Below are 26,390 nucleotides of genomic sequence, written 5' to 3' on the forward strand. Positions count from 1 at the left end.
GGTCACGTAGCTAGTTACAGTGTAATTAGTGTAGTTAGCCTGGTGGTCACGTAGCTAGTTACGGTGTAATTAGTGTAGTTAGCCTGGTGGTCACGTAGCTAGTTACGGTGTAATTAGTGTAGTTAGCCTGGTGGTCAGGTAGCTAGTTATGGTGTAATTAGTGTAGTTAGCCTGGTGGTCACGTAGCTAGTTACGGTGTAATTAGTGTAGTTAGCCTGGTGGTCACGTAGCTAGTTACAGTGTAATTAGTGTAGTTAGCCTGGTGGTTACGGAGCTAGCGTTATTTATAAATGTGTCGTAACCCTCCACCACCCGACACGGCCAATCAGCAAAAAAAGTGTCACATTGACAAAAGAGTTTCACTACATCAGCCCACCGGTGTGTTGAAGAGTGAATCCACAACATTTACAGTTTGAATACGACGTTTCGCTGGTAATTACATCCAGCATTATCGGGCAATTCGCCAGAATGGTAAAGCCCTCACTTACTCCCGGTCTTAAATAGAGCAGCAGCAGGGTGACGTCTTCATTTAACTCATTCAGGTGCAGTGATTATATAATCGATTGGTGATCAGTGACAGCGCCGTGACTACACGGGACGTCGCGCTTGACTTGAGCAAAAGGCAGACGGCACAAAGAATGAAGACGCACAATGTGACACTGTGAACTTGCGAGACGATTTCGTTTTGAGCGTGCAACAATCACCGCCATTCTGCTGGGTAAAATGTGTAGTATTCTTTGGTTCTATTGGGTAAAGTCACGTAGGTGAAAATAAAATAACAAAAAATCACGACGTTTCGGCCACAACACAAGCGGCCTTCATCAGGTGAAGGGACGAGATTGTCTGGAGGATAGCGCTGACTTTACCCAATAGAACCAAAGAGTATGGATCCTAGCAGTCACGAAAGATTTAAATCTAGAATTAAAATGTGTAGTCCAATCGCTTGGCACTAAACATTTTATTTAAATGTGAAGACATTTGTCGATCCACTGCTGGATAAATTCCTCCACCACGATGTTTCTGCCATGGGGGTTGTTTGACCATCATTCACCACATTGGTCAGTGTGGATTGGTGAAGGACAGGTAGGTGCCCGGAATTAGTTCAGATATCACTCGCTACTGATGTCATCCGTGATCAGTAATCAAACTTGACTCGCTGCTGGGTTCATAGTGCATTGTGCTAACAATTGCACCGCTACTACACCTTAAACATTGAATGTCATCATTGACCACGATCAATCCACAGCTGGATGAAGACCTCCCGGTGCTATCCGTGTACCTGCTTGAGTCCCGAGTGGTTGGGGTCATCTGAGTGCAAGTGGTGTGTGGTTATCCACGTCGGGTGAGTTTCCTCACCAACCTGCATTGACCAGGGTATAATGACTAACGGTCACGTATCTTCCCCACAATTTTAACGCATCTTGATACATTAACCTGAATCTGAAAATTTGAAATATTCATCATTACGAGGAAATAAAACAGGAAGGAGACAGACTTCTAAACATGGATTTCTCTGTTAGATGCAGTCATTTGATGCCACTATTTGTGATGTCTCAGGGAACACGATGTGACAAATCAAGCATACCAGCTTATATGGAAGAATGTCTCGATTCCAGCTCTCAAATCAACAGATAGACACGATGCTTATATAAATAACCACATTGTACAGCTTACCGACCTACCAAGGAGTTGACGCGTTCTTTCGCTGTCTTCTAGTACACAGGTAACTATAGGCTACAACAGGTGTTTCGTAAAGCCAGTAGATACACCTTTCTGCGGCCCACTTTTCACTTCCCACAAAATCAGCAGCCTGCAATACAATGCAGCGATACGGTCCAATTTACACTTCAATGGCGACTAATGGGAGATGCGAATGGACCGTGGAAGACTGGCCCACAAACTTCAGTTTGAGAATGCAGAGGACTGGAGGGAAAAATGCCAAGGAAATCCCGATCGGATACCCCCCCCCCCCAATCTCTCTCTACGAAGAGTTGACGGCGGGGATTTGAGAGGCGGCAGCAGCAGCAGCAGATGGTGGCCGTACGCTTGTGGCAGCGAAGCCCCGAGTAGCCGTCCCTGCAGGTGCACACGCCAGGGAGCCGCGCAGCGCCCGCCGTTGACGCAGCCATCTCGGCACAGCGCTGTTCGGGGGGCATCGCCAGAGGCGCACGGGAGGAGGAGCCTTTAGCCGTCGGCAGAATCCTTGCATCGGGTAGAGTGGCCCCAGACATCGTCGTCGTCGTCGTTGTCGTCGGCCGCTAAGTGATCGGAGTGGCGATGATGACGCATTGGCGAATGTTCGTGCGTGTGTATGTGGTCACAACAGTGACTTCCTGGGCCTTAATTATGTCGGCTCAGACTTAAATGAGTACCTGGTGTGCTGTGGATACGTCAGCATTGGGGCGACAAAAGCGGCTTTGGGGCCGTCCATAAATGACGTCACGCGATTTTGGACGATTTTTGACCCCCCCCCTCGTCATTGTCACAAATGTCTGACCCCCCCCCCCCCAAAAAAAAAGATAAAACATGCTTCAAATCGCTTTAAACGATTGTCATTGTAGTGCGTATTTATTGTGCCGCTGCACTCTGATGTTGTAGGAGAAAACATTTATTAACAAGTCTATTTAATTAAGTGGAACGTGTTGTCTATATTTATTTAAAGTTGCGCATTTTGATGTGACGTCACATTGCTCACCCCCCCCCTCGTCACACATCGTCACAAATGTCTGACCCCCCCCCCCCCAGGTGCGTGACGTCATTTATGGATGGCCCCTTTGGCGTGGTGTTGGCCACACCACCTACTCGATACAAGACGTACACAAGCTGAAGAATCAGACTGGCGAACGAGAGGCACAATTGAAATAAATACATCGTGACACGGTTGGCATAGATGAGGTGAGAAGGAAAGGAGAGCACCCCATACCTCTGAAGAGTGGCATAACCTTTCCCATCATAGGGGCACAGCTGACAGTAATTCTAGAGGAATGGGATTATATTATTGCTGTCTCTGAGAATCGCACTTCGTGTTTGATCGCTCTCATCGGATAGGGCGACCTGAAACACTGGCGGTGTACTTTCTCACTCTCGCTTGTGTACAATTACGGGTTACCAGAGCACAGAATGCAAGCTCACATTCACTCGGGTAAGATGGGCTGCAAGCACAGTGGCCAGATGTTAACTACCTCGCCTAGTATACAGGAGGTCGTTGGTTCGATCTCGACCCTGACGCCTGCTGCTGTATATTTGGATGTTCTCCCCTTGGTCGTGTGGCTTTTTCTCCGAGTCCTCCGGTTTTTCCCTCCCAATTCAGAAGCATGCGTTTGGAGTATTTGGCTGCTAGAAATTTTCACACAATAAGCCACTTCGTTGAGCTATCATTTGTGGCCAGGTCGCTTCTAAAAAAAAGAGCTTTACAGCTCAGTGGGCCCTGGTAAAATAAAAAAGTTTTAATTTAGTATGAGAGGGCAACATTCTCGTCGGTAATGGCATAAGACAGGAGGCGGCAGTGTATACGTGGTGCATCTGCGTTCGAGGCTTAGCCAATTTTCACAGCCTCAGATCAATCCACTGCTGGATGATGCCTTTCCCCATATTATATGGGTTACTTGACCATACTGCACCACACTGGTCAATGCGGTTTGTTTGAAGGGGTCCAGATATCACTTTCAATTCATGTTATAGTCATTCCCTGTAATCGAACTTACAGTGAGGGAAAAAAGTATTTGATCCCCTGCTGATTTTGTACGTTTGCCCACTGACAAAGAAATGATCAGTCTATAATTTTCATGGTAGGTTTATTTGAACAGTGAGAGACAGAATAACAACAACAAAAATCCAGAAAAACGCATGTCAAAAATTTTATAAATTGATTTGCATTTTAATGAGGGAAATAAGTATTTGACCCCTCTGCAAAACATGACTTAGTACTTGGTGGCAAAATCCAGGAGTGTCCCACTTTTGTAGAGGAAACCTTTACAGCAAAATCATCAAACACCCACCACCCCCACCCCACTACCATTCCCAAAGTCCGCCGAGTGGAAGGTCATGGCAACGCAAGAAAGTCGACTGATCTTTCACGAGGCCAGGACTCCCCACGCCCGTGTCTGAGGGTTCTAAGGTCAACTGTAGTTTAGATTAACAAAAATATCTGAATGCAACCACAACTCACAAAATAACAAAATTAACCCAGAATGCACCAAATCTCGTCAGATCTTTGAAGCTCAGCCGGGGAAGAGCCTGGGTTTAGTGCTTAATTTGAAGACTGTCTGGGAAAAGCAGACGTTTTAGGCCTTGCGCTGCAAGTTGGCCAACAGATGTCGGTGTACGGTGACGCTTTTTATATTCTTGGTTCTTTCGGTAAAGTCACGTAGCAGGGAAACAATAAAATAATAAAAATATAAAACATCTATGCAGTTGTCGAGTGTTACCCCCCCCCACCACCTTTCGTATGCACAGGTAATCTCCGAGTTACTCCGGTTTCCTCTCACGAGCCAAACAAGCTACAAAGGAATTGGTCGAACATCTGAACGCTGGAACTTCATGAATACAAAATCTCAGAAACAAGTCAGGATTTCCTGAGTAAATGAACGGGAAAAAAATATTCTGACAGTATTATTATTATCACCCACGGATGCGCATATGAACGCCGTTTTGTCAACAGCGCTGGATGCAGCAACAATACGTTCCTAACCTGAAGCCACGAAAAACCTCCCCTATGCATTAAGTGCCTGGCATGAGCAATTCACATTTTTCAGATTCCGTATTCAAAGATCGCACGTGTCCAAAACCAACGGCGCCACGTTCAAGTTGAAACCGGTTCCTTGCGAAGCCTCGGGAGGTACCGGTGGGGCGAGTGGGAGGACGTGTCTCACGGTGGGCCCCCTCCCACCCCAAACTCCCCCTTCTCTCTCCTCGCCGTCCGCTCGATCTCCACCGCGGTTCTAGTTTCTGTACCGTGCCGCAACATCGGACCACAGCCTCTGCATGTCCTCCAGGCCCCTGGTCCAGAGCTCGCGTAGCTTCACCCAGCCGGTGCGCGCCGTTATCAGCAGGTAGTCGGCGTTCTGCGGGTATCGCAGGATCGTGTAGCGGGCCATGACCAGCGACTGGCAGAACCTGCGGGGAAAAGTAGACCATGTTGTTGTTGTCGCCGTTGCTGTCATGACGGTTAATATCGTTTGTTATTCAAGAGGGTTTTTGCTGCCGACTTGTTGATCGGCTGGGATTTTAGCGTCCAGGAATCGCAGCCATAGTTGGATCAAGTCTCGTGGTCAGCAGCAGAAGTGCCAGCAGAAGGAAAGTCGCCGTCTTCATCTTCCTCGTCTCCAGCAGCAGCAGCAGCAGCAGCGTGATCAGCAACATGATCGGAAACAACATCGCTATGAGTGTCTTTTCTATAATCATCATCACCGCCATCAGCAGCATCCGTAGAAGTGCTGTTAGCAACATCATGGTAATCAGCATTATTATGTCTTAACTGTTACTGATCCCCCCCGTTCACCAATACACATTAACCAACATGGTGAAGTATGGTCAACCACCGCGACGATCGACATGGCATTGGCAAGACCTTCATCATTGGTCTGATGAAGAGCTTTAAATAAATAATAAAGCACTTTTTTTGCCGCACAATCATCGAGTTTATCGGATTCTCGCCAGACCTGGATTAATTCTCGTTACGTAACCGCCACAGGTTTTTGAAGCCAACGTTTCCCGATGCGGCCAACGGCGATCGGGGCAGACCCGACCAAACCTGCCCCGGCCCCCCTCCCCACCTCCGCTCTCACCTGCACGCCACCAGGAAGTAAACGGCCCTCCTCTCGTCCTCGGTGAGGGCCTGCACGCTCTCGTAGCCGGCCAGGACGTGACCCCCGGCCTCCATCGCCTCTCCGCTCTCCACCATCATGTACATGATGGCCATGGCCAGGTCGTACACGTGGTAGCCGAACATCATCGAGTTGAGGTCCACAATGCCGGAGACGCGGTGCCGCGGCGCTCCCTCCGCCGACTTGGGCCCCTGCTGCTGCTGCTGCTGCTCGCTTCCCGCGGCCACCTCCTGCACCAGGATGTTGTCGTCATTGAAGTCACCGTGGATTATGCCTGCGGCGAGGGGGAAACGTCGAATTTGATTTCGTCCGTTGTCTTTTATTGTTGACCGTCCTCCCCTCGTCGCCGTTGTCATCGTTCGTGCCCGTGCCGTTTTTATTCCGGCCGCACGATTGGTGTTGCGCAAGCCGCGTGTGCGAGTCTAAGAACGGCCCCCGCAGAGTCTCAGTGAATCACCGACTTCTCCTGCCTTCAAAGACACATAATTACAATAACCCACCAGCGTCGTACAACCCTGTACAGGGGCGAGATATGGAGCGGTGTGTAGTGGTATGCACACCGCATCACGAGCCCTTGATTCCCGGCCATGGAGAATATCACTGATATCTGAACCAGTCCTGGGATCCTACCTACCTCCTCACCGACCAGCATGGTGAAGGAGGCAAAACAACCCCCATGACCCTACACAGCCTGGGAATGCCTTCGTCCAGATAGTGCATTGACAAAGGGCTGTACATTATTATTATTATGAGTATATGTGTAACAAAAACTGTTGAACACAATTTAGCATCCATTGAAAAATGATTTGGTAGAAATTACAATTATGATTTATATACAGTAGCGTCTGAATGTAATAACCCTGTCATTTGATTTCACCTGTGATCAGTGTCTGTGCGAGTGTCCCCCATTACATGCATGCCTTGTAATGCATCTGTGTATGCTGGGTAAAAGTAATCACGTGAAGCACATTGCAAAGAAAATGCTTGCCACAAATGAATCACAATACCTTGCTGATCTCGTCAAGCAGCATAAACCATCACGCGAATTCGGGTGATCCTCGCAGCGGCTTTTGGCTAACCATCGAACAAAGAAAGACGGTCACCGCATCGCGCGCTTTCAGATGCACTTCTGCGGCCGTCTGAAAAGCTCTTCTTTCCGATATTAGGAAGGCACTGGAGCTATGCACTTTTAAACCTAGATTGAACACTAATTTATTTTTGAACTGATTTTTTTGTGTTTAGTTTGTTGTCCTTCCCCCGCACCTCCGATTAGCACGGTTGGCTACGTACGGTGCGAAAGAAGTTCAACGTACACACGTACGTGGCACCCGTTGTGGCTTCAAGGCCTCGTCGGTGGCCTGAAGCGCCCCTCGCCCCCTGAGGCATGGAGCTACGTCCCGGGTGAAGCTGCGAGGCGAGCATACATCTGGTAAACTTGTGCAGGTTGGGTTGGATCTCCTCGCGGAACTTGGCGATGACCTCCCTGACCAGACCCTGGTTGGGGTCGCCGTCCAGAGTGAAGAGGTAGGACTCGAGCAGGTGGGTGTTTGACAGGTTCCAGATGAAATCGTCTCGTTGCAGGGAGTGCAGGAACGGGTGCTCAAACTATGCAGATGTTTAAAAACGAAGGCGGTAAGATGACAAAAAATGCAATACGAGATTAACATCGCATTGACCAGTTGAGTACACATGTAAGTTAAAGGCAGCAAAACGTCAAGCTTAGCAAAGGATAGTCTTCGTTTCAGAAAAGATGTTCTCCTTGACTTATTTCTCTTTGTTTTTTTTTCGGTAAAGTCACGTAGGTAAAACTATAAAATAAAAGAATAAATGAAAAAACAACTACATTTTTTTTCATTCTATCATTTTATAGTTTTACCTACGTGACTTTACCGAAAAAACCAAAGAGTATGAATCCTTGCAGTCACGAAAGCTAAAAATCTAGACTTATTATGCAGCTGAGGGTGGGGCTGCCCAAGTCGTGCGTGCGGCTGGCAAATGTTTGATTGGTATTTGTGAATAACAGGACACTTGAATGGATCTGAGAAGTAGTTTTGTGAGATCACCTTCTGTGGGCCATTCTCTAACCAGAGGTGATGCACAGAATGAGATGTTTTTTTCCATCTCATGACATGGCACCAATTAGCACAACTCATACAGCCCTTATCAAGGCACTGCCGTATTCAGTGTTGGTCATGTAGGGTGTTTGACCATACTTCGCCAAACTGGTCAGTGTAGGTTGGTGAAGGATAGAGGACAAGGGGGGGGGGTGGGGGGGGCAGGACTGGTTCAGATATCATTTGCCACGAATGTTAGCCGTGGCCGGAAATAAAACTCAGGTGGCCGGGTTCGTAGCGCAGTGTGCGCACAACTGCGCCACCGCTCCACCCCGACGCTTGGAATAAAATTTGGGGGGGGGGAAACAACAAAAATACGTTGTTCATAATAAAGGTTTTTGGGTTAGATCGCGTTTATTTATGAATGTGTTGTAACCCTCCACCACCCGACACGGCCAATCAGCAAAAAAAAGTGTCACGTTGACAAAAAGACAAATAATTCACTACTTTAGCCCACCGGTGTGTTGAAGAGTGAATCCACATTTACAGTTTGAGTACGACGTTTCGCTGGTAAATACATCCAGCATCATCGGGCAATTCGCCAGAATGGTAAAGCCCTCGCTTGCTCCCGGTTTTATATAGAGCAGCAGGGTGACGTCATCACTTAACTCATATCAGGTGCAGTGATTAGAGGCGGAGGGGAGGGGGTATTGTAATTATATAATCGATTAGTAATCAGTCATTGGTTATGATTAGTAATGAGTTGTAGATTAGTAATTCTTTAAATCAAAATGTAACGTGTATTATTTAATAATACGCTTCCAGGCCGCACTAAGCCTGTAGCTGTCAGAGCGATTAAAGTTATTCTTGTTCCTCTCAATTTCAATGGATTATCTAATTAGTCTTTGCCAGTAATAATTAATTTTACACACCACTGCAACATTGTCAAAATCAATTGAGTGTCCTTGTTGACAAGCATGTTCTGCCACTGCCGACAGTTGTGTTTGAGATAATTTAATATTTCTCTGATGTTCTTTTAGTCTTACGCTGATGTTACGTCCCGTCTGCCCAATGTAGCAGCTGCCACATAAACAATTAATCCGATATACACCTTCTGTTGATAGTTAGGTAATGCGTCTTTAGTGCAAGATACTAGTTTTTGAATTTTGTGTACTGTACCAAATCTTACTGTAATGTTTTGCTTTTGCAAAACACGGGCTAATTTGTCAGTTACTCCTGAGATATATGGAATTTTTATTGTTTTAACAATCTGGTCGCTTTCAGCAGTATTGCTTTGCGATCGTGATTTGGCATTTAGTGCTCTGTTAATTTGAGCATTATTGTAGCCATTCTGTCGTAGTGCGTCTTTAACGTGTTTAATCTCTCTCACTAGACTCTCACCATCTGAGACTGTTTTAGCCCGATGTATGAGCATCTTGATAAGAGAGGATTTCTGAGCTGGATGATGATGTGATTCTGCATTCAGATAGGCATCAGTGTGCATTTGATTTCTGTAAACGCTGTGTTATTTTATACATCGGGCTAAAACAGTGTCAGATGGTGAGAGTCTAGTGAGAGAGATTAAACACGTTAAAGACGCACTACGACAGAATAGCTACAATAATGCTCAAATTAACAGAGCACTGAATGCCAAATCACGATCGCAAAGCAATACTGCTGAAAGCGACCAGATTGTTAAAACAATAAAAATTCCATATATCTCAGGAGTAACTGACAAATTAGCCCGTGTTTTGCAAAAGCAAAACATTACAGTAAGATTTGGTACAGTACACAAAATTCCAAAACTAGTATCTTGCACTAAAGACGCATTACCTAAATTATCAACTGAAGGTGTATATCGGATTAATTGTTTATGTGGCAGCTGCTACATTGGACAGATGGGACGTAACATCAGCGTAAGACTAAAAGAACATCAGAGAAATATTAAATTATCTCAAACACAACTGTCGGCAGTGGCAGAACATGCTTGTCAACAAGGACACTCAATTGATTTTGACAATGTTGCAGTGGTGTGTAAAACTAATTATTACTGGCAAAGACTAATTAGAGAATCCATTGAAATTGAGAGGAACAAGAATAACTTTAATCACTCTGACAGCTACAGGCTTAGTGCGGCCTGGAAGCGTATTATTAAATAATTCACATTACATTTTGATTTAAAGAATTACTAATCTACAACTCATTACTAATTATAACCAATGACTGATTACTAATCGATTATATAATTACAATACCCCCCCCTCCGCCTCTAATCACTGCACCTGATATGAGTTAAGTGATGACGTCACCCTGCTGCTCTATATAAAACCGGGAGCAAGCGAGGGCTTTACCATTCTGGCGAATTGCCCGATGATGCTGGATGTATTTACCAGCGAAACGTCGTACTCAAACTGTAAATGTGGATTCACTCTTCAACACACCGGTGGGCTAAAGTAGTGAATTATTTGTCTTTTTGTCAACGTGACACTTTTTTTGCTGATTGGCCGTGTCGGGTGGTGGAGGGTTACGACACATTTAGAAATAAACGCGATCTAACCCAAAAACCTTTATTATGAATAATATTGGTCGCGAAAGCCTACATGTTAAACTGACTAACTTCTATGGGGAGGATACTTTTCTTAAAACCAGAAAATTGGAGAAGCTCCGCATTAAGCGGATGAAATTGATATCTTCACTGGCGTTCCTCAAAAGGTGCAGAGATTCAAAGGTAATACCAAACGCAGTTAAAATAACACATCACATAAAGTCTTCTAAAGCTAACCAAATACTACACAGAGCTAGCGAATTATTATTAATAGAGAGAATACAGCACAATAGGAGTGAACTATCTTACATTTCGGAATCGCTAAAGCAGTTACACTTAGATATAAGCAATAGTGTATCTATGCATTATTGGAATATAATCGATAACATAACACAACAATCGGCTCATAATGTGTTTAAACTAACAAAAACTAACCAAATTAATCAATTTTCTAGACTACATAATAAACAAATCCCTACTGAAAACCAAAAATTTAAAAACAAAACCGTACTGAACTTGACTAACACTGTATTAACCGGTGACATGGTCTCTATCCTTTCTAAAGGCCTTAACTTTGCCGTTACCCCACGCACAATTCCAGTGGATGAGATCATTGCTGAGGTAGAATCAGCAGTTAGACTCCTTCCACATAATGAGGCAGAGATGACTAGACATGAGGTTGCTAAAATAATTGAGAATAGCAAAGTTCCAAAAGTAAATATTAGCTCTAACGAGGCAAAAGCCTTAAGAGAGCTGCGTGTAAACAAGGATATCCAAATCCTAGCAGCTGATAAAGGCCGCACTACTGTAGTGATGTCACGAGCCGATTATGATAATAAAATTAGAAATTTACTAGAAGAAAGCACCTACATTAAAATTAAACGAGATCCAACTAATACTTTAGAACGTAAGACCACTGCAATAAGTGCAAATTCATTAATCCCTAAAAATGAGCAATACCAAATTAAGCCAAGGGCCTCAAAACCACCTAGACTCTATGGGCTACCAAAGATTCATAAAATCGGCATCCCATTACGACCCATAGTCAGTACAATTGGCTCTGCCACATATCAATTAGCAAAATATATAACCCAACAAATACAGCCCTACATCGGTAGGACATCTTCATTCATAAAAAAAAATTCAGAACATCTTGTGAATGTGCTTAAAGATATTAAACTTACTCCTGATGATATTCTGGTAAGTTTTGATGTGATTTCTCTATTCACTAAGGTTCCAGTGGACGAATCGCTTAAATTACTTGATACACTAGTAAAGAATACCGGTTTACCAAAATATATTCCGAAACTTGCTGGCCATTGTTTAAATAACACTTACTTCTTATGGAGAGGGGATTTCTTTAAACAAAAGGAATGAGCAGCAATGGGTTCTTCTTTATCCCCTGCTACAGCAAATGTGTACGTGGAAAACTTTGAAATAAGAGCACTTGCCTCGAGCACATTAAAACCATCCTTTTGGTTTAGATATGTGGATGACACTTTGGTTGTCTGGCCACATGGTAAAGATACACTGAATGATTTTCTAAATCATCTCAATGCACAAAACCCGGCCATCCAGTTCACCATGGAAATGGAGGTGAATAACACACTCCCATTCCTAGATATTTTGCTTGGACATGGCCTAAACGGTAAAATAACACACAGCGTTTACAGAAAGCAAACGCACACTGATACCTATCTGAATGCAGAATCACATCATCATCCAGCTCAGAAATCCTCTCTTATCAAGATGCTCATACATCGGGCTAAAACAGTGTCAGATGGTGAGAGTCTAGTGAGAGAGGTTAACCACGTTAAAGACGCACTACGACAGAATGGCTACAATAATGCTCAAATTAACAGAGCACTGAATGCCAAATCACGATTGCAAAGCAATACTGCTGAAAGCGACCAGATTGTTAAAACAATAAAAATTCCATATATCTCGGGAGTAACTGACAAATTAGCCCGTGTTTTGCAAAAGCAAAACATTACAGTAAGATTTGGTACAGTACACAAAATTAAAAAAACTAGTGTCTGGGACTAAAGACGCATTACCTAAATTATCAACAGAAGGTGTATATTCGATTAATTGTTTATGTGGCAGCTGCTACATTGGACAGACGGGACGTAACATCAGCGTAAGACTAAAAGAACATCAGAGAAATATTAAATTATCTCAAACACAACTGTTGGCAGTGGCAGAACATGCTTGTCAACAAGGACACTCAATTGATTTTGATAACGTTGAAGTGTTGTGTAAAACTAATTATTACTGGCAAAGACTAATTAGAGAATCCATTGAAATTGAGAGGAATAAAAATAACTTTAATCGCTCTGACAGCTACAGGCTTAGTGCGGCCTGGAAGCGTATTATTAAATAATACATATTACAATTCCTTATAGGGGAAACACATACTAATTAACGGATTACTAACATAGCATATAATCACTAACACACATTACAACTAATTACTAATCTACAACCCATTACTAATCATAACCATTGACTGATTACTAATCTATTACATAATTACAATACACCCCCCCCAATCCGCCTCTAATCACTGCACCTGATATGAGTTAAATGATGACGTCACCCTGCTGCTGCTCTATATAAAACCGGGAGCAAGTGGAGAGGGCTTTACCATTCTGGCCAATTGCCCGATGATGCTGGATGTATTTACGAGCGAAACGTCACAGTACTACTCAAACTGTAAATGTTGTGGATTCACTCTTCAACACACCGGTGAGCTAAAGTAGTGAACTATTTGTCTTTTGTCAACGTGACACTTTTTTGCTGATTGGCCGTGTCGGGTGGTGGAGGGTTACGACACATTTATAAATAACGCGATCTAACCCAAAAACCTTTATTATGAATAATATTGGTCGCGAAAACCTACGTGTTAAACTATATAAACTCGAAAAATCACAATGAACTTAAAGAGAAACCCAAGAAACTGTGTCCTGACTTTTGTACCGCCCTGTATAATAATCATTACCCCTCACCCCCTGTACCCCCCCACCCTCCGCAGTACCCCTCCTCACTCATCCACTCACTCACCGAGTCGCTCACACATTCACCCACCCATTTACTCACCCACTCACTCAGCCACTCACCCAATCACTCACCTGCTGGCTCACCCACTCACTCACTCACCCACTCACTTGCTCACTTACTCGCCCACTCACTCAGCCACTCACCCACCCACACACTCACCCATCCACTCATACACTCACTTGTCCAGTCGCTCACATACTCATCTACACACTCACCCACACACTCACCCAGTCGCTCCCTCACTCACACACTCACCCATTCGCTTACACACTCACACACCCACTCACTCACCCAGTCGCACACACACTCACTCACACACCCACTCACTCACCCAGTTGCTCACCCAGTTGCTCACTCACTCAAACAGTCACCCACCCACTCATCCACCCACACACTCACCTAGTCGCTCACCTAGTTGCTCACACACTCACCTCACACACTCACTCACTCACCCACTCACCCACACACTCACTCACCCAGTCGCTCACACACTCACCACCCACTCACCCACCCACTCACCCAATCACTCACCCACCCACTCACCCAGTCGCCAACACACTCACCTCACACACTCACTCACCCAGTTGCTCACCCAGTTGCTCACTCACTCACACAGTCACCCACCTACTCATCCACCTACACACTCACCTAGTCGCTCACCCAGTCGCTCACATACTCACCTCACACACTCACTCACTCACCCACTCACCTACACACTCACTCACCCAGTCGCTCACACACTCACCACCCACTCACCCACCCACTCACCCAGTCGCCCACACACTCACCTCACACACTCACTCACTCACCCACTCACTCACTCACCCACCCACACACTCACTCACCCAGTCGCTCACACACTCACCTCACACACTCACTCACTCACCCACTCACTCACCCACCCACACACTAACCCAGTCGCTCACACACTCACCACCCACTCACCCACCCACTCACCCAGTTGCCCACACGCTCACCCACTCACTCACCCACTCTCTCAGCCACTCACCCACTCACTCACCCACTCGCTCACCCAGCCACTCACCCACTCGCTCACCTGCTCGCTCACCCAGCCACTCACCCAGCCACTCACTCACAACAATCGCCACTAATTGGCGGTGACGTCACCACGACGCTTGTGCCAGGCTCACGTGGTTAGCGGTAATCAATTGAAGGTGGAGGGGTTAATTAATTGAAGGTGGAGAGGGGCTTAATTAATTAATTACTGCTAACCACGTGAGCCTGGCACATGCGTCGTGGTGACGTCACCGCCAATTAGTGACGATTGTTGTGAGTGGCTGGGTGTGTGGGCGACTGGGTGAGTGGGTGGATGTGTGTGGGCGGGTGAGTGAGTGGGTGGTGAGTGTCTGGGTGAGTGTCTGGGTGAGTGGGTGGGCGACTGGGTGAGTGGGTGGATGTGTGAGTGTCTGGGTGAGTGGGTGGGTGAGTGGGTAGCCCCTCCACCTTCAATTAAGTAAATGAAGGTGGAGGGGTTACCAGCCCCTCCACCTTCAATTAATTAGCCACTATAGTGGTCGCAAATGCACCTGACAGAAGAGGCCGATTGGAATTGGCCCTCCACCCCACAGCACTGTCCGGCACCACGTGGAGGTAGGGAGTTGTTTTTGACAACAACAACAACAACCGCCATTCGCCACTAAGTGGCGGTGACGTCACCACGACGCTTGTGCCAGGCTATGTGCACCCTGAGGCCACGTGAAGTGTCGAACGCCCGCTGGCAGGTCACGGGGCAGACCCAGATGCCACGGGTCGACTGACTGAGATGAGTGGCTGATGCACCACCTGTGCCTCCTACTGCGCCAAACTCACCCACTCACCCAGACACTCACCCAGTCGCTCACCCACCCACTCACCCAGACACTCATACACTCACTCGTCCAGTCGCTCACATACTCATCTACACACTCACCCACCCCCTCACTCACCCAGTCGCACGCACACTCATCCACCCACACACTCACCTAGTCGCTCACCCAGTCGCTCACACACTCACCTCACACACTCACTCACTCACCCACTCACCTACACACTCACTCACCCAGTCGCTCACACACTCACCACCCACTCACCCACACACTCACCACCCACTCACCCACTCACCCAGTCGCCCACACGCTCACCCACCCACTCACCCACTCTCTCAGCCACTCACCCACTCACTCACCTGCTCGCTCACCCAGCCACTCACCCAGCCACTCACAACAACCGCCACTAATTGGCGGTGACGTCACCACGACGCTTGTGCCAGGGTCACGTGGTAAGCGGTAATTAATTGAAGGTGGAGATGGTTTAATTAATTAATGCTAACCACGTGAGCCTGGCACAAGCGTCGTGGTGACGTCACCGCCAATTAGTGGCGGTTGTTGTGAGTGGCTGGGTGAGTGGGCGGGTGGGTGAGTGGGTGGCTGACTGCCGGGAGATCCGTCTCTGCATGTTCCATCCGAGCCGGATCCCGTTTCCAGGCCCTTCGCCTTCGGGTAGTAGGTCTCCATTTCTTAAGCTTTGCTCCGTGTGCGTCTCTCTCTCTCTCAATGCCCCTCCTTCCTAAGAGTGAAACGACTTCCCGTCCTTTAGCCGGCGCGGCGCGTCCATAATGAACACCGCATGCAGTGGGCCCGCCTATTTATGTTTTCTGCACCCTCACGGAACCCCCTCCTCCACCTCCCCCTTCACCCCCACGGATCAACAGCAGCACGAACGACGTGACAGCTTAAATGCCCCTACGCGTATGACAAGACGGCCAGCGCGAACGATCACAGCGAGCGTGGTTCGCCACGTGCGCACGTGCGAAGAAGTTCAACGCCGCTCGAACCATTCAGCGCGCGCTGATCCTGTTTATCTCGGAGACCAACGAAGTTGATTATTGAGTCCTCTGAAGTGCGCCACGAGGGGGTTGCGTTCGGCGGCGCCTTTCCCTACATCGCACGGCGTTGCGACCATTTGGCCGACTGGTGCGGCTGCAGACATAAGCGACCCCACGACATCAACACCCACGTCTGGGTTATATTATTATTGTTGTTGTTATAGCGTTGCCACCTTGTCCTGGTTTTCTCCCATAATCGTGGCTGTGCTGGGAATCCAGTAAACTGTTCCCCCCGGGGAAAGTTAAAAGTCTAGTTTTTTTGTCAGTTACGTAAGATTACAACTACACGAGATGATGCATTAACACGTGGTTTCTCCCATTTTCAGCTCATACAACGTATTATTCTCACGATATGTTTAAGTGGTTTGTCCCTCAGAGATGGCAACCCAAATCATATAAGTAGAATGACTGTGGAAGAAGACGTCGCTATTTCATCGTATTCATTACTTCGCCCAGTGTTGGTGTGCGTGTGTGTGTATCTTTGTGTGTGTGTGTGCATGCATCTGTGTCCCATGTAGTGTAGCGGTTAGTGCACTGCATCACGAACCCGGCTGCCCAAGTTCGATTCCCGCTCACGGCCAACACCGGTGACGATTATCTGAACCGGTCCTGGGTCTCCCCGAGGTCGACTCGGACTCAAATTAGTATCTGATGAGGTGTGTAAACATCGCCACTGCGGGGAGACAAAGGTGGCGACCGGGCGTGGTGCTGCCCACCCCCTCGCGTGCCACAGTGCCGACCTTCATAGACGCTGGCTAGCAGCACTTGCCCCAACAGTCTGTTAATGCTATACGAGGGGACCTTTGTGTTTTTTTTTGTGTCCCACATTACCTTCAGCCCGGTCGTGGGGCAGACGTCCTGGTAAGCAAACCGGGGCGAAGCTTTAGTCTTGCCGATAGCCTAAGTGGACCCCGACCTCTCCTGCACAGCGAAGAAGAGTTGGGCCCCGTGTGTCGACTGAGTGGGGTCGTCAAGGACACGGGGGTCGTCTAACGTTGACCTCGTCTCAAGTAATCTCGGCCAAAAGTCGCCCCCCGCCTCTACCGCAAAAAAAAAAAAACCTCTACCTTTGGGCGTTTTTTTTTCGCGTTCCCAGTTTCAGGTTGCAAGCGATGAATTTATAATCAGGAACTTTGTGGTAATGTAGAAACTCGTGGCTGATTGTTACGGCTGCCGCTGTGGTGCTCACCTCCGTTGAGTCAGCGGTGAACACTCCCCATTCCCCATGGTGGGGAGTCAGTCCTCTCGAAGGCAACCCGCTATCTATAATGGGATCCTCGTTTTATTGTGCTTGCAGAGATGAGGGGCTAAATTGATCCCAGACTCGGGTGTGAACTCATCGCCTTGATTGTGAGATGGATTGTGAGTTGGATGCTCACTGCAGAAAAGCTGAGTGGACTTCATTCCTACCTCCTGGAAGAAGCTCTGATGAAGATATTGCCTCCGCATTCCAAATGTTCCAGGAAAGCACTTGGCCCATAAACAACTGATGCTGGCAAAGCAAAGATGGCATTTTCCAGCTACCGTATTAACCCACCAATTGGAGCCACACATGCCACCGTTTCATAAACATAACTCCTGTCCCACCGCCCGACCACCTTGCGACACATTGTTCCGCACATCCGATCAGCACAGTTGGCTACGTACGGTGCGAAAGTTCAACATATATGATTATTTTAATGGCTTAGTTGCCTATCACTTCACATCATTAGCCCCAAAGTTTCGCTACTCAGTAATATACGTACAGTGAGGGAAAAAAGTATTTGATCCCCTGCTGATTTTGTACGTTTGCCCACTGACAAAGAAATGATCAGTCTCTAATTTTAATGGTAGGTTTATTTGAACAGTGAGAGACAGAATAACAACAACAAAATCCAGAAAAACGCATGTCAAAAATGTTATAAATTGATTTGCATTTTAATGAGGGAATAAGCATTTGACCCCCTCTCAATCAGAAAGATTCCTGGCTCCCAGGTGTCTTTTATACAGGTAACGAGCTGAGATTAGGAGCACACTCTTAAAGGGAGTGCTCCTAATCTCAGCTTGTTACCTGTATAAAAGACACCTGTCCTAATGTGAATCCATTTCATTAGAACAAATCACTATAATTCCCATGTTATCGAAAATGTATTCGATTACATTTTCCACTCACGACCAACGTCAATTCCAATGCAGTCCCAATAGGGATCGATGCCATCGGCTTCATTTTTGACCACTATCAATTCGCATTTGTTATCCCCATAGAATCGATCCGAGTTTTAATTTAACCTTGAATCGATTTTCTCAGCACATGGCTTGGGTGAGGAGAACGCGTGGCTGCGTGTGGGGTTCATGGCGATGTCGAAACTCTACAAACTTGGCCTACTCTTCTCCTTCATCCTGCCTCTCCTCCTCCACCACCACCACCTCGTCACGTGCAGCAGCCACGGTGAGCAGAGCCGGAGGTGATCGATAAATCGGGTGCCAGTTTGTGTGATTGTGGGGGGAGCGGTGGTGCAGTGGTTAGCGCACTGTGTGTGAGTGAGTGTGTGGGGAGTGGTGGTGCAGTGGTTAGCGCAGGGGGAGTGGTGGTGCAGTGGTTAGCGCAGTGTGTGTGAGTGGTGGTGCAGTGGTTAGCGCACTGTGTGAGTGTGTGGGGAGTGGTGGTGCAGTGGTTAGCGCACTGTGTGTGTGGGGAGTGGTGGTGCAGTGGTTAGCGCACTGTGTGTGAAGGGGAAGTGGTGGTGCAGTGGTTAGCGAACTGTGTGTGAAGGGGGAGTGGTGGGGCAGTGGTTAGCACACTGTGTGTGTGTTTGGGGAGTGGTGGTGCAGTGGTTAGCGCACTGTGTGGGTGGGAAGTGGTGGTGCAGTGGTTAGCGCAGTGTATGTGTGTGGGGAGTGGTGGTGCAGTGGTTAGCACACTGTGTGTGTGAGTGTGTGGGAAGTGGTGGTGCAGTGGTTAGCGCACTGTGTGTGTGGGTCTTTGTGTGGTCTTCCCACCCAGCCCCTCGTGTGGGTGTTGAAACGGACGGCCAGGTCACGGCGGTCGTCGGCCAGAAGGTGGCGGTGCTGCGCTGCGTCCTGTGGGGTGCGGCCGTGGTGGTGGTGCAGGCCAACTGGCTGAAGGCCTCCCGTGACGACGTCTGGGCGGGGGCCAATTTGGCCGCGCTCAGCCCGCTGCACGGCACGGCGTACTCCAACTCGTCCCTCGCGGGCCGACTGCGGTTCCGCAGTGGGGGGCCGCCCGGCGACGTCTCGCTGGAGCTGCTGGACGTGCGTCATGGCGACGGGGGCCTCTTCCTCTGTCGTGTGGCCACCTTCCCCCACGGCAACTTCGAGGGGAGGGTCAACCTCTCTGTCATCGGTGAGAATTGGCACTGCCCCACACAGAGACCCATAGACTCATCACACAGAGACCCATAGACTACTCACACAGAGACCCATAGACTCACCACACAGAGACCCATAGACTCATCACACAGACACCCATAGACTACTCACACAGAGACTCATAGACTCATCACACAGAGACCCATCGACTCATCACACAGACACCCATAGACTCATCACACAGAGACCCATCGACTCATCACACAGACACCCATAGACTACTCACACAAACACTCATAGACTACTCACACAGAGACCCATAGACTATTCACACAGAGACCCATAGACTACTCACACAGAGGCCCATAGACTCATCACACAGAGACCCATCGACTCATCACACAGACACCCATAGACTACTCACACAGACACTCATAGACTACTCACACAGAGACCCATAGACTACTCACACAGAGACTCAGACTACTCACACAGACACCCATAGACTACTCACACAGATACCCATAGACTACTCACACAGAGACCCATAGACTACTCAGACTACTCACACAGAGACCCATAGACTCATCACACAGACACCCATCGACTCATCACACAGACACCCATAGACTACTCACACAGAGACCCATAGACTACTCACACAGAGACTCAGACTACTCACACAGACACCCATAGACTACTCACACAGAGACCCATAGACTACTCACACAGAGACCCATAGACTACTCACACAGAGACCCATAGACTCATCACACAGACACCCATCGACTCATCACACAGACACCCATAGACTACTCACACAGAGACCCATAGACTACTCACACAGAGACTCAGACTACTCACACAGACACCCATAGACTACTCACACAGAGACCCATAGACTACTCACACAGAGACCCATAGACTACTCACACAGAGACCCATAGACTCATCACACAGACACCCATCGACTCATCACACAGACACCCATAGACTACTCACACAGAGACCCATAGACTACTCACACAGAGACCCATAGACTACTCACACAGAGACCCATATACTCATCACACAGAGACCCATAGACTACTCACACAGAGACCCATATACTCATCACACAGAGACCCATCGACTCATCACACAGACACCCATAGACTCATCACACAGAGACCCATAGACTACTCACACAGAGACCCATAGACTCATCACACAGAGACCCATCGACTCATCACACAGACACCCATAGACTCATCACACAGAGACTCATAGACTACTCACACAGACACCCATAGACTACTCACACAGAGACCCATAGACTACTCACACAGAGACTCATAGACTACTCACACAGACACCCATAGACTACTCACACAGAGACCCATAGACTACTCACACAGAGACCCATAGACTACTCACACAGACACCCATAGACTACTCACACAGAGACCCATAGACTACTCACACAGAGACTCATAGACTACTCACACAGACACCCATAGACTACTCACACAGAGACCCATAGACTACTCACACAGAGACCCATAGACTACTCACACAGAGATCCATAGACTCATCACACAGAGACCCATCGACTCATCGCACAGACACCCATAGACTCATCACACAGAGACGCATAGACTGCTCACACAGACACCCATAGACTACTCACACAGAGACCCATAGACTACTCACACAGAGACCCATAGACTACTCACACAGAGACCCATAGACTACTCACACAGAGCCCCATAGACTACTCACACAGACACCCATAGACTACTCACACAGGGACACATAGACTCATCACACAGAGACCCATCGACTCATCACACAGACACCCATAGACTCATCACACAGAGACCCATAGACTACTCACACAGACACCCATAGACTACTCACACAGAGACCCATAGACTCATCACACAGAGACCCATAGACTCATCACTACTCACACAGACACCCATAGATTACTCACACAGAGACCCATAGACTCATCACACAGACACCCATAGACTACTCACACAGAGACCCATAGACTACTCACATAGAGACCCATAGACTCATCACACAGACACCCATAGTCTACTCAGACAGAAACCCATAGACTCACACAGAGACCAAAAGCTCGTTATCTTCTGCAGATGTAGATGCCACTGGTTCTTCACGCTCTGCAGATGTAGATGCCACTGGTTCTTCACGTTCTGCAGATGTAGATGCCACTGGTTCTTCACGTTCTGCAGATGTAGATGTCACTGGTTCTTCACCTTCTACAGATGTAGATGCCACTGCTTCTTCATGTTCTACAGATGTAGATGCCACTGGTTCTTCACGTTCTCTTCACATTCCACAGATGTAGATGCCACTGGTTCTTCACATTCTACAGATGTAGATCCCATTGTTTCTTCATGTTCTACAGATGTAGATGCAACTCGTTCTTCATAATCTGTAGATGTAGATGCCACCAGTTTTTCATATTCTGTAGATGCCACTTGTCCTTCTCGTTTTGCAGATGTAGATGCCACTGGTTTTTCACGTTCTACAGATGTAGATGCCACTGGTTCTTCACGTTCTACAGATGTAGATGCCACTGGTTCTTCTCGTTTTGCAGATGTAGATGCCACTGTTTCTTCACGTTCTGCAGATGTAGATGCCATTGGTTCTTCTCGTTTTGCAGATGTAGATGCCACTGGTTCTTCACCTTCTGGAGATGTAGATGCCACTGGTTCTTTACGTTCTGCAGATGTACATGCCACTGGTTTTTCGTATTCTGTTGATGTTAATGTCACTGGTTCTTCTCGTTTTGCAGATGTAGATGTCACTGGTTCTTCACCTTCTGGAGATGTAGATGCCACTGCTTCTTCACTTTCTGGAGATGTAGATGCCACTGGTTCTTCACGTTCTACAGATGTAGATGCCACTGGTTCTTCACGTTCTACAGATGTAGATGCCACTGGTTCTTCACGTTCTACAGATGTAGACGCCACCACCGCCGTCTGTTGCACGCCAGTTGAACTCACGACTTTCGGTCCGAACAGGCAACTCGACACACAAACAGGTTTGTTCGCATCTCTGAATGTTGCATGCGTGTGTGTCCTAGTATGTGTGTGGGTGCAACCATGTGTGTTGGTGCGTGTCTGTCCGTGTGCATGCAAGTGTGTCCGTGTGCATGCATATCTGTCCGTGTGCGTGTGTGTGTGCCTGTCCGTGGGCGTGTCCCTGTTCTGGCCACCCATCCCCTCGTTTGTCACAATCAAGGCCTTCATAGTTGCTGATACTCGCTAGCGGCACCTGCCCCAACAGTCTGCTAGGGCTTTTACGGGGGAACTTTGTCTCTGTCTGTCCTTCATCTCACTCCCTCAACCCGCAACGCCTGGGTGCAAGCAGCACGAGCCTTAAAGTGCACCTAGCCTGGCGCGTGTTGTCATTGCGGTGGTTGTTGTCGCGATGGTTGTTGTCGTCGTGCTACAGCAGCACGCTAACGCCACGCGGGGGATCGTTGTGCCACGCAGAGAAGGTGGCGGAGGCGGCGGCGGCGGGCTGGGCCAGCTGGGCCATTCCGGCCGCAATCCTCGCCGTGTCCCTCGCCCTGGCAGCCAATCTGCTGCTCTGCTGCCGCCACCGCCGGCAGCGGTAGCGTCGTCACGAGCCCTGGGGCCCCACGTGAGTCGCTCGCTTCTCTCGGACGTCGGGCGGACGTTGGCGGTGCCTGCGGGGTTACCTGTGTGACGACCTGCCGCTGTGCCCCCCCCACCACCCCCCCCGCTACCTCACCACCCCCCCCCCCCGCTACCCCCCCACCACCCCTCCACTACCCACATGCGTGCAGGGAGGAACCCCCCACTCTCCCCAAGCCACCGCGGAGAAACGCGGAGGACGACCTTGGCTACGTGAGTGGCACACCGCCCGCGCACAGAGGCCCATTCCATCCGTGTCTCTCTCTGTATTCTGTGTAGTGTATAGTGTAGTGTATAGTGTAGTGTATAGTAGTGTAGTGTATACAGTGAGGGAAAAAAGTATTTGATCCCCTGCTGATTTTGTACGTTTGCCCACTGATAAAGAAATGATCAGTCTATAATTGAATGGTAGGTTTATTTGAACAGCGAGAGACAGAATAACAAAAAAAATCCAGAAAAGCGCATGTCAAAGATGTTATAAATTGATTTGCATTTTAATGAGGGAAATAGGTATTTGACCCCCTCTCAATCAGAAAGATTTCTGGCTCCCAGGTGTCTTTTATACAGGTAACGAGCTGAGATTAGGAGCACACTCTTAAAGGGAGCCATTGGTGGGCGGGCGAGCGGTGAGCAACTTCTGGCCACCCCAGGGGCGGGGGGGGGGGGGTGGAGTCGGTCACCGTCTCTCTTATTTATTCTGACCCGCGCAGGTTTTCAAAGACGAAGATGACGACGAGGAAGGGGAGGAAGATGTTTGAGAAGCGGCGTGGGGGGGGGGGGTGCCCGAGGAGGGAGAGTGCTCCACCTTGCCGTGCTCCACCTTGCCGTGCTCCACCCTGCCGTGCTCCACCTTGCCGTGCTCCACCTTGCCGTGCTCCACCTTACCGTGCCTCCAGTTGCCGGGGCAACGCTGGGGATTGTCGCCGTGGGCGGCTTCACGAGCGGATGAACCCCCGCGTGCGACGATCTGGACTGTAGCGGAGACTGCAGGGATTCATCTTCTTTGTTCTTCCGGTAAAGTCACCACGTAGAAGGGAATTAATAAAAATAAAACATAACGTGATAAGATTCTCCCGACGTTTCGGCTGCTTGTGTTGTGGCCGAGACGTCGTGAGAATTTTATTATTTTATGTTTTATTTTTATTATTGTATTATTTCCCTTCTACGTGACTTCACCGAAAGAACCAAGAAGATTTGTTGTTGTTGTGTGATCCCAACAATCAGTGCCAAAGTTTGGCTTTTGACTTTTGTTTTTTTGGGGGGGGGGGGATTTTTTTTTACGAAAGAGCTCTCTGTTACTGGACACAGTTTTTTATTATTTTATTTTAGACTCGTGACGGTCTCTCACCTGCCAGTGCTTTCCCCCGGCATGTGCCGTTGGAAGGGAGGCGACTGGGCATGGTGCCAGGGAGCCAGGGAGAGGGGGGTGGGGGGGGGAGAATTTAAATTCGCCCTCGCGTGGCTGGGGGTCAACGAGCGGCGACATCGGCACGGTCCGTCACGACGTCCGGCACGAAGGGAGTTCCACATGTGCCGGCCGGCCGGCGGTTTATATTATTGTTTTATCGAGGCAACAAGCGGCGTCACGAGGCGCGTACAACGCCGTGAGCCTTCGTGCGCCCCGTCAGCGTCTCAGTTTTTTATTTCTCCCCGAACCCGGCCAGTTTCATCGGCCGCTCCCGCGATGCCGCGGTACTTTCATAGTTTGACACTGTTGGTTTTCGGCGAACCGATATCAGCCGGGTTAGATTGTGTAAAAAAATCAATGTACAAATGTGGCTGTCGCCTGATGAAGCTGGTTGTTGTGATTGCTGGCGAAATGTCACGGTATCCAGAGTGCAAATGTTGTTGCTTGGCTCGCTAACCCACCAGTGTGCTGTACTAGTGTACTACACTACACACTACACTACACACTATATATACTACACTATGTATACTACACTATACACTACACTATACACTACACACTATATATACTACACTATGTATACTACACTATACACTACACTATACACTACACACTATATATACTACACTATGTATACCACACTATACACTACACTAGACACTACACTATACACTACACTATACACTACACTATATATACTACACTATATATACTACACTACGCACTATACACTACACACTATATCAGGGGTCGGGAACCTTTTTGACTAAGAGAGCCATGAAAGCAAAAAATTTGGAAATTTATTTCAGTGAGAGCCATATAATATATTTTAAAAGTGAATTCAACTAAATGTCAGTATAATAAGCCTCTGAATGTATTCTTTTAAATAATGTTGTTATAACACTCACCATTAATGCGACTTCTGGTGCTGCATGGATTTGCTGATGTCTTTGTAGTCAGGTTGGTACTTGGTGAGGTTAAGCTTCATGCAAGCGTTGAGGCTTTCATCCGTTAAACGTGATCGTAGGTTGGACTTGATGTTTTTAAGATGTGAGAATGACTGCTCACATGCATACGTAGATCCAAACATGGTCAATACAGCAATACTCACACGCTGCAGTGTGTGGTATGTGACAGGAAGCGCGTTACAAGTTTTGAGAATCAGCTGGTCTTCGGGTTGGAGTTTTTTCATTTCTGTCCACATGTGCTTGCTCGCCAACTCCGCTTTCTGTCGTGTGATTCTTTCCAAATCTTCATTCAGTGACTTGAACTTATTCACCCACATGTCTGAGGCCTTCAGGTCAGCCACTTCTGCTTCAAAATCTCTGACGGAGACACCAGGGATGTAATTCAGGTCGGCTGTGTTCAGTGAACACTCGTTTGGATGGGTGATGAACTTAAAAAGACGAGTGTGCTCACGAAATTCTCCAAAGCGTGCTTTGAAGGACTGTAGGAGACTGGATGTGCAGCCAGCTAGTTGGTGGAGATCAAGGTTTTGAATGGGCTCACTTGCTGTGCATGCATCTTTAAATTGGCTCAGTTTTTCAAAATGTAATAAACGACCTGTTTCAAGATCCGTGATGAAAAGCTCCAGCTTGTTTTCAAAAGCAAATACAGCTTGTTGAAGGGAT

The 26,390-nt window shown here is 47.8% G+C and overlaps 2 protein-coding genes across 2 annotated transcripts; one reads left to right on the top strand and one right to left on the bottom strand.

Moving 5' to 3' along the window:
* Positions 1–5,782: 5,782 nt before the first annotated feature.
* Positions 5,783–15,938, bottom strand: LOC142908973 (hydroxylysine kinase-like). The gene is made up of 3 exons (XM_076059658.1): positions 15,912–15,938; positions 7,250–7,430; positions 5,783–6,099 (listed from the first exon to the last, which is right to left on the bottom strand). The coding sequence occupies exons 1-3, from the start codon at positions 15,936–15,938 to the stop codon at positions 5,783–5,785; spliced, it is 525 nt and encodes a 174-aa protein (XP_075915773.1).
* On the top strand, positions 15,879–25,978 carry LOC142908940 (uncharacterized). Its single transcript, XM_076059617.1, has 7 exons — positions 15,879–15,982; positions 18,656–18,796; positions 19,352–19,711; positions 22,484–22,732; positions 23,187–23,337; positions 23,504–23,564; positions 24,062–25,978. The coding sequence occupies exons 1-5, from the start codon at positions 15,937–15,939 to the stop codon at positions 23,309–23,311; spliced, it is 921 nt and encodes a 306-aa protein (XP_075915732.1). The 5' UTR covers positions 15,879–15,936; the 3' UTR covers positions 23,312–23,337; positions 23,504–23,564; positions 24,062–25,978.
* The last annotated feature ends 412 nt before the right edge of the window (positions 25,979–26,390 follow it).

This window comes from Petromyzon marinus, unplaced genomic scaffold (genome assembly GCF_048934315.1).
Source record: "Petromyzon marinus isolate PM22_M1 ecotype Great Lakes invasive population unplaced genomic scaffold, UKy_Petmar_22M1.pri1.0 PM_G_Scaffold_11, whole genome shotgun sequence".
NCBI lineage: Eukaryota > Metazoa > Chordata > Hyperoartia > Petromyzontiformes > Petromyzontidae > Petromyzon > Petromyzon marinus.

Bases quoted from the DNA above. Each gene is read 5' to 3' on its own strand.
- LOC142908940 (XM_076059617.1), top strand. From the start codon at position 15,937: ATGTTCCATCCGAGCCGGATCCCGTTTCCAGGCCCTTCGCCTTCGG. The intron at 19,712-22,483 runs GTGAGAATTGGC...CTCGTTTTGCAG, and splicing joins GGTCAACCTCTCTGTCATCG to ATGTAGATGTCACTGGTTCT. The intron at 22,733-23,186 runs GTTTGTTCGCAT...TGTGCCACGCAG, and splicing joins GCAACTCGACACACAAACAG to AGAAGGTGGCGGAGGCGGCG.
- LOC142908973 (XM_076059658.1), bottom strand. From the start codon at position 15,938: ATGCAGAGACGGATCTCCCGGCAGTCA. The intron at 7,431-15,911 runs GCCACCCACTCA...ACATCTGCATAG, and splicing joins GACGGATCTCCCGGCAGTCA to TTTGAGCACCCGTTCCTGCA. The intron at 6,100-7,249 runs GTATGCTCGCCT...CCCTCGCCGCAG, and splicing joins CCTGCACAAGTTTACCAGAT to GCATAATCCACGGTGACTTC.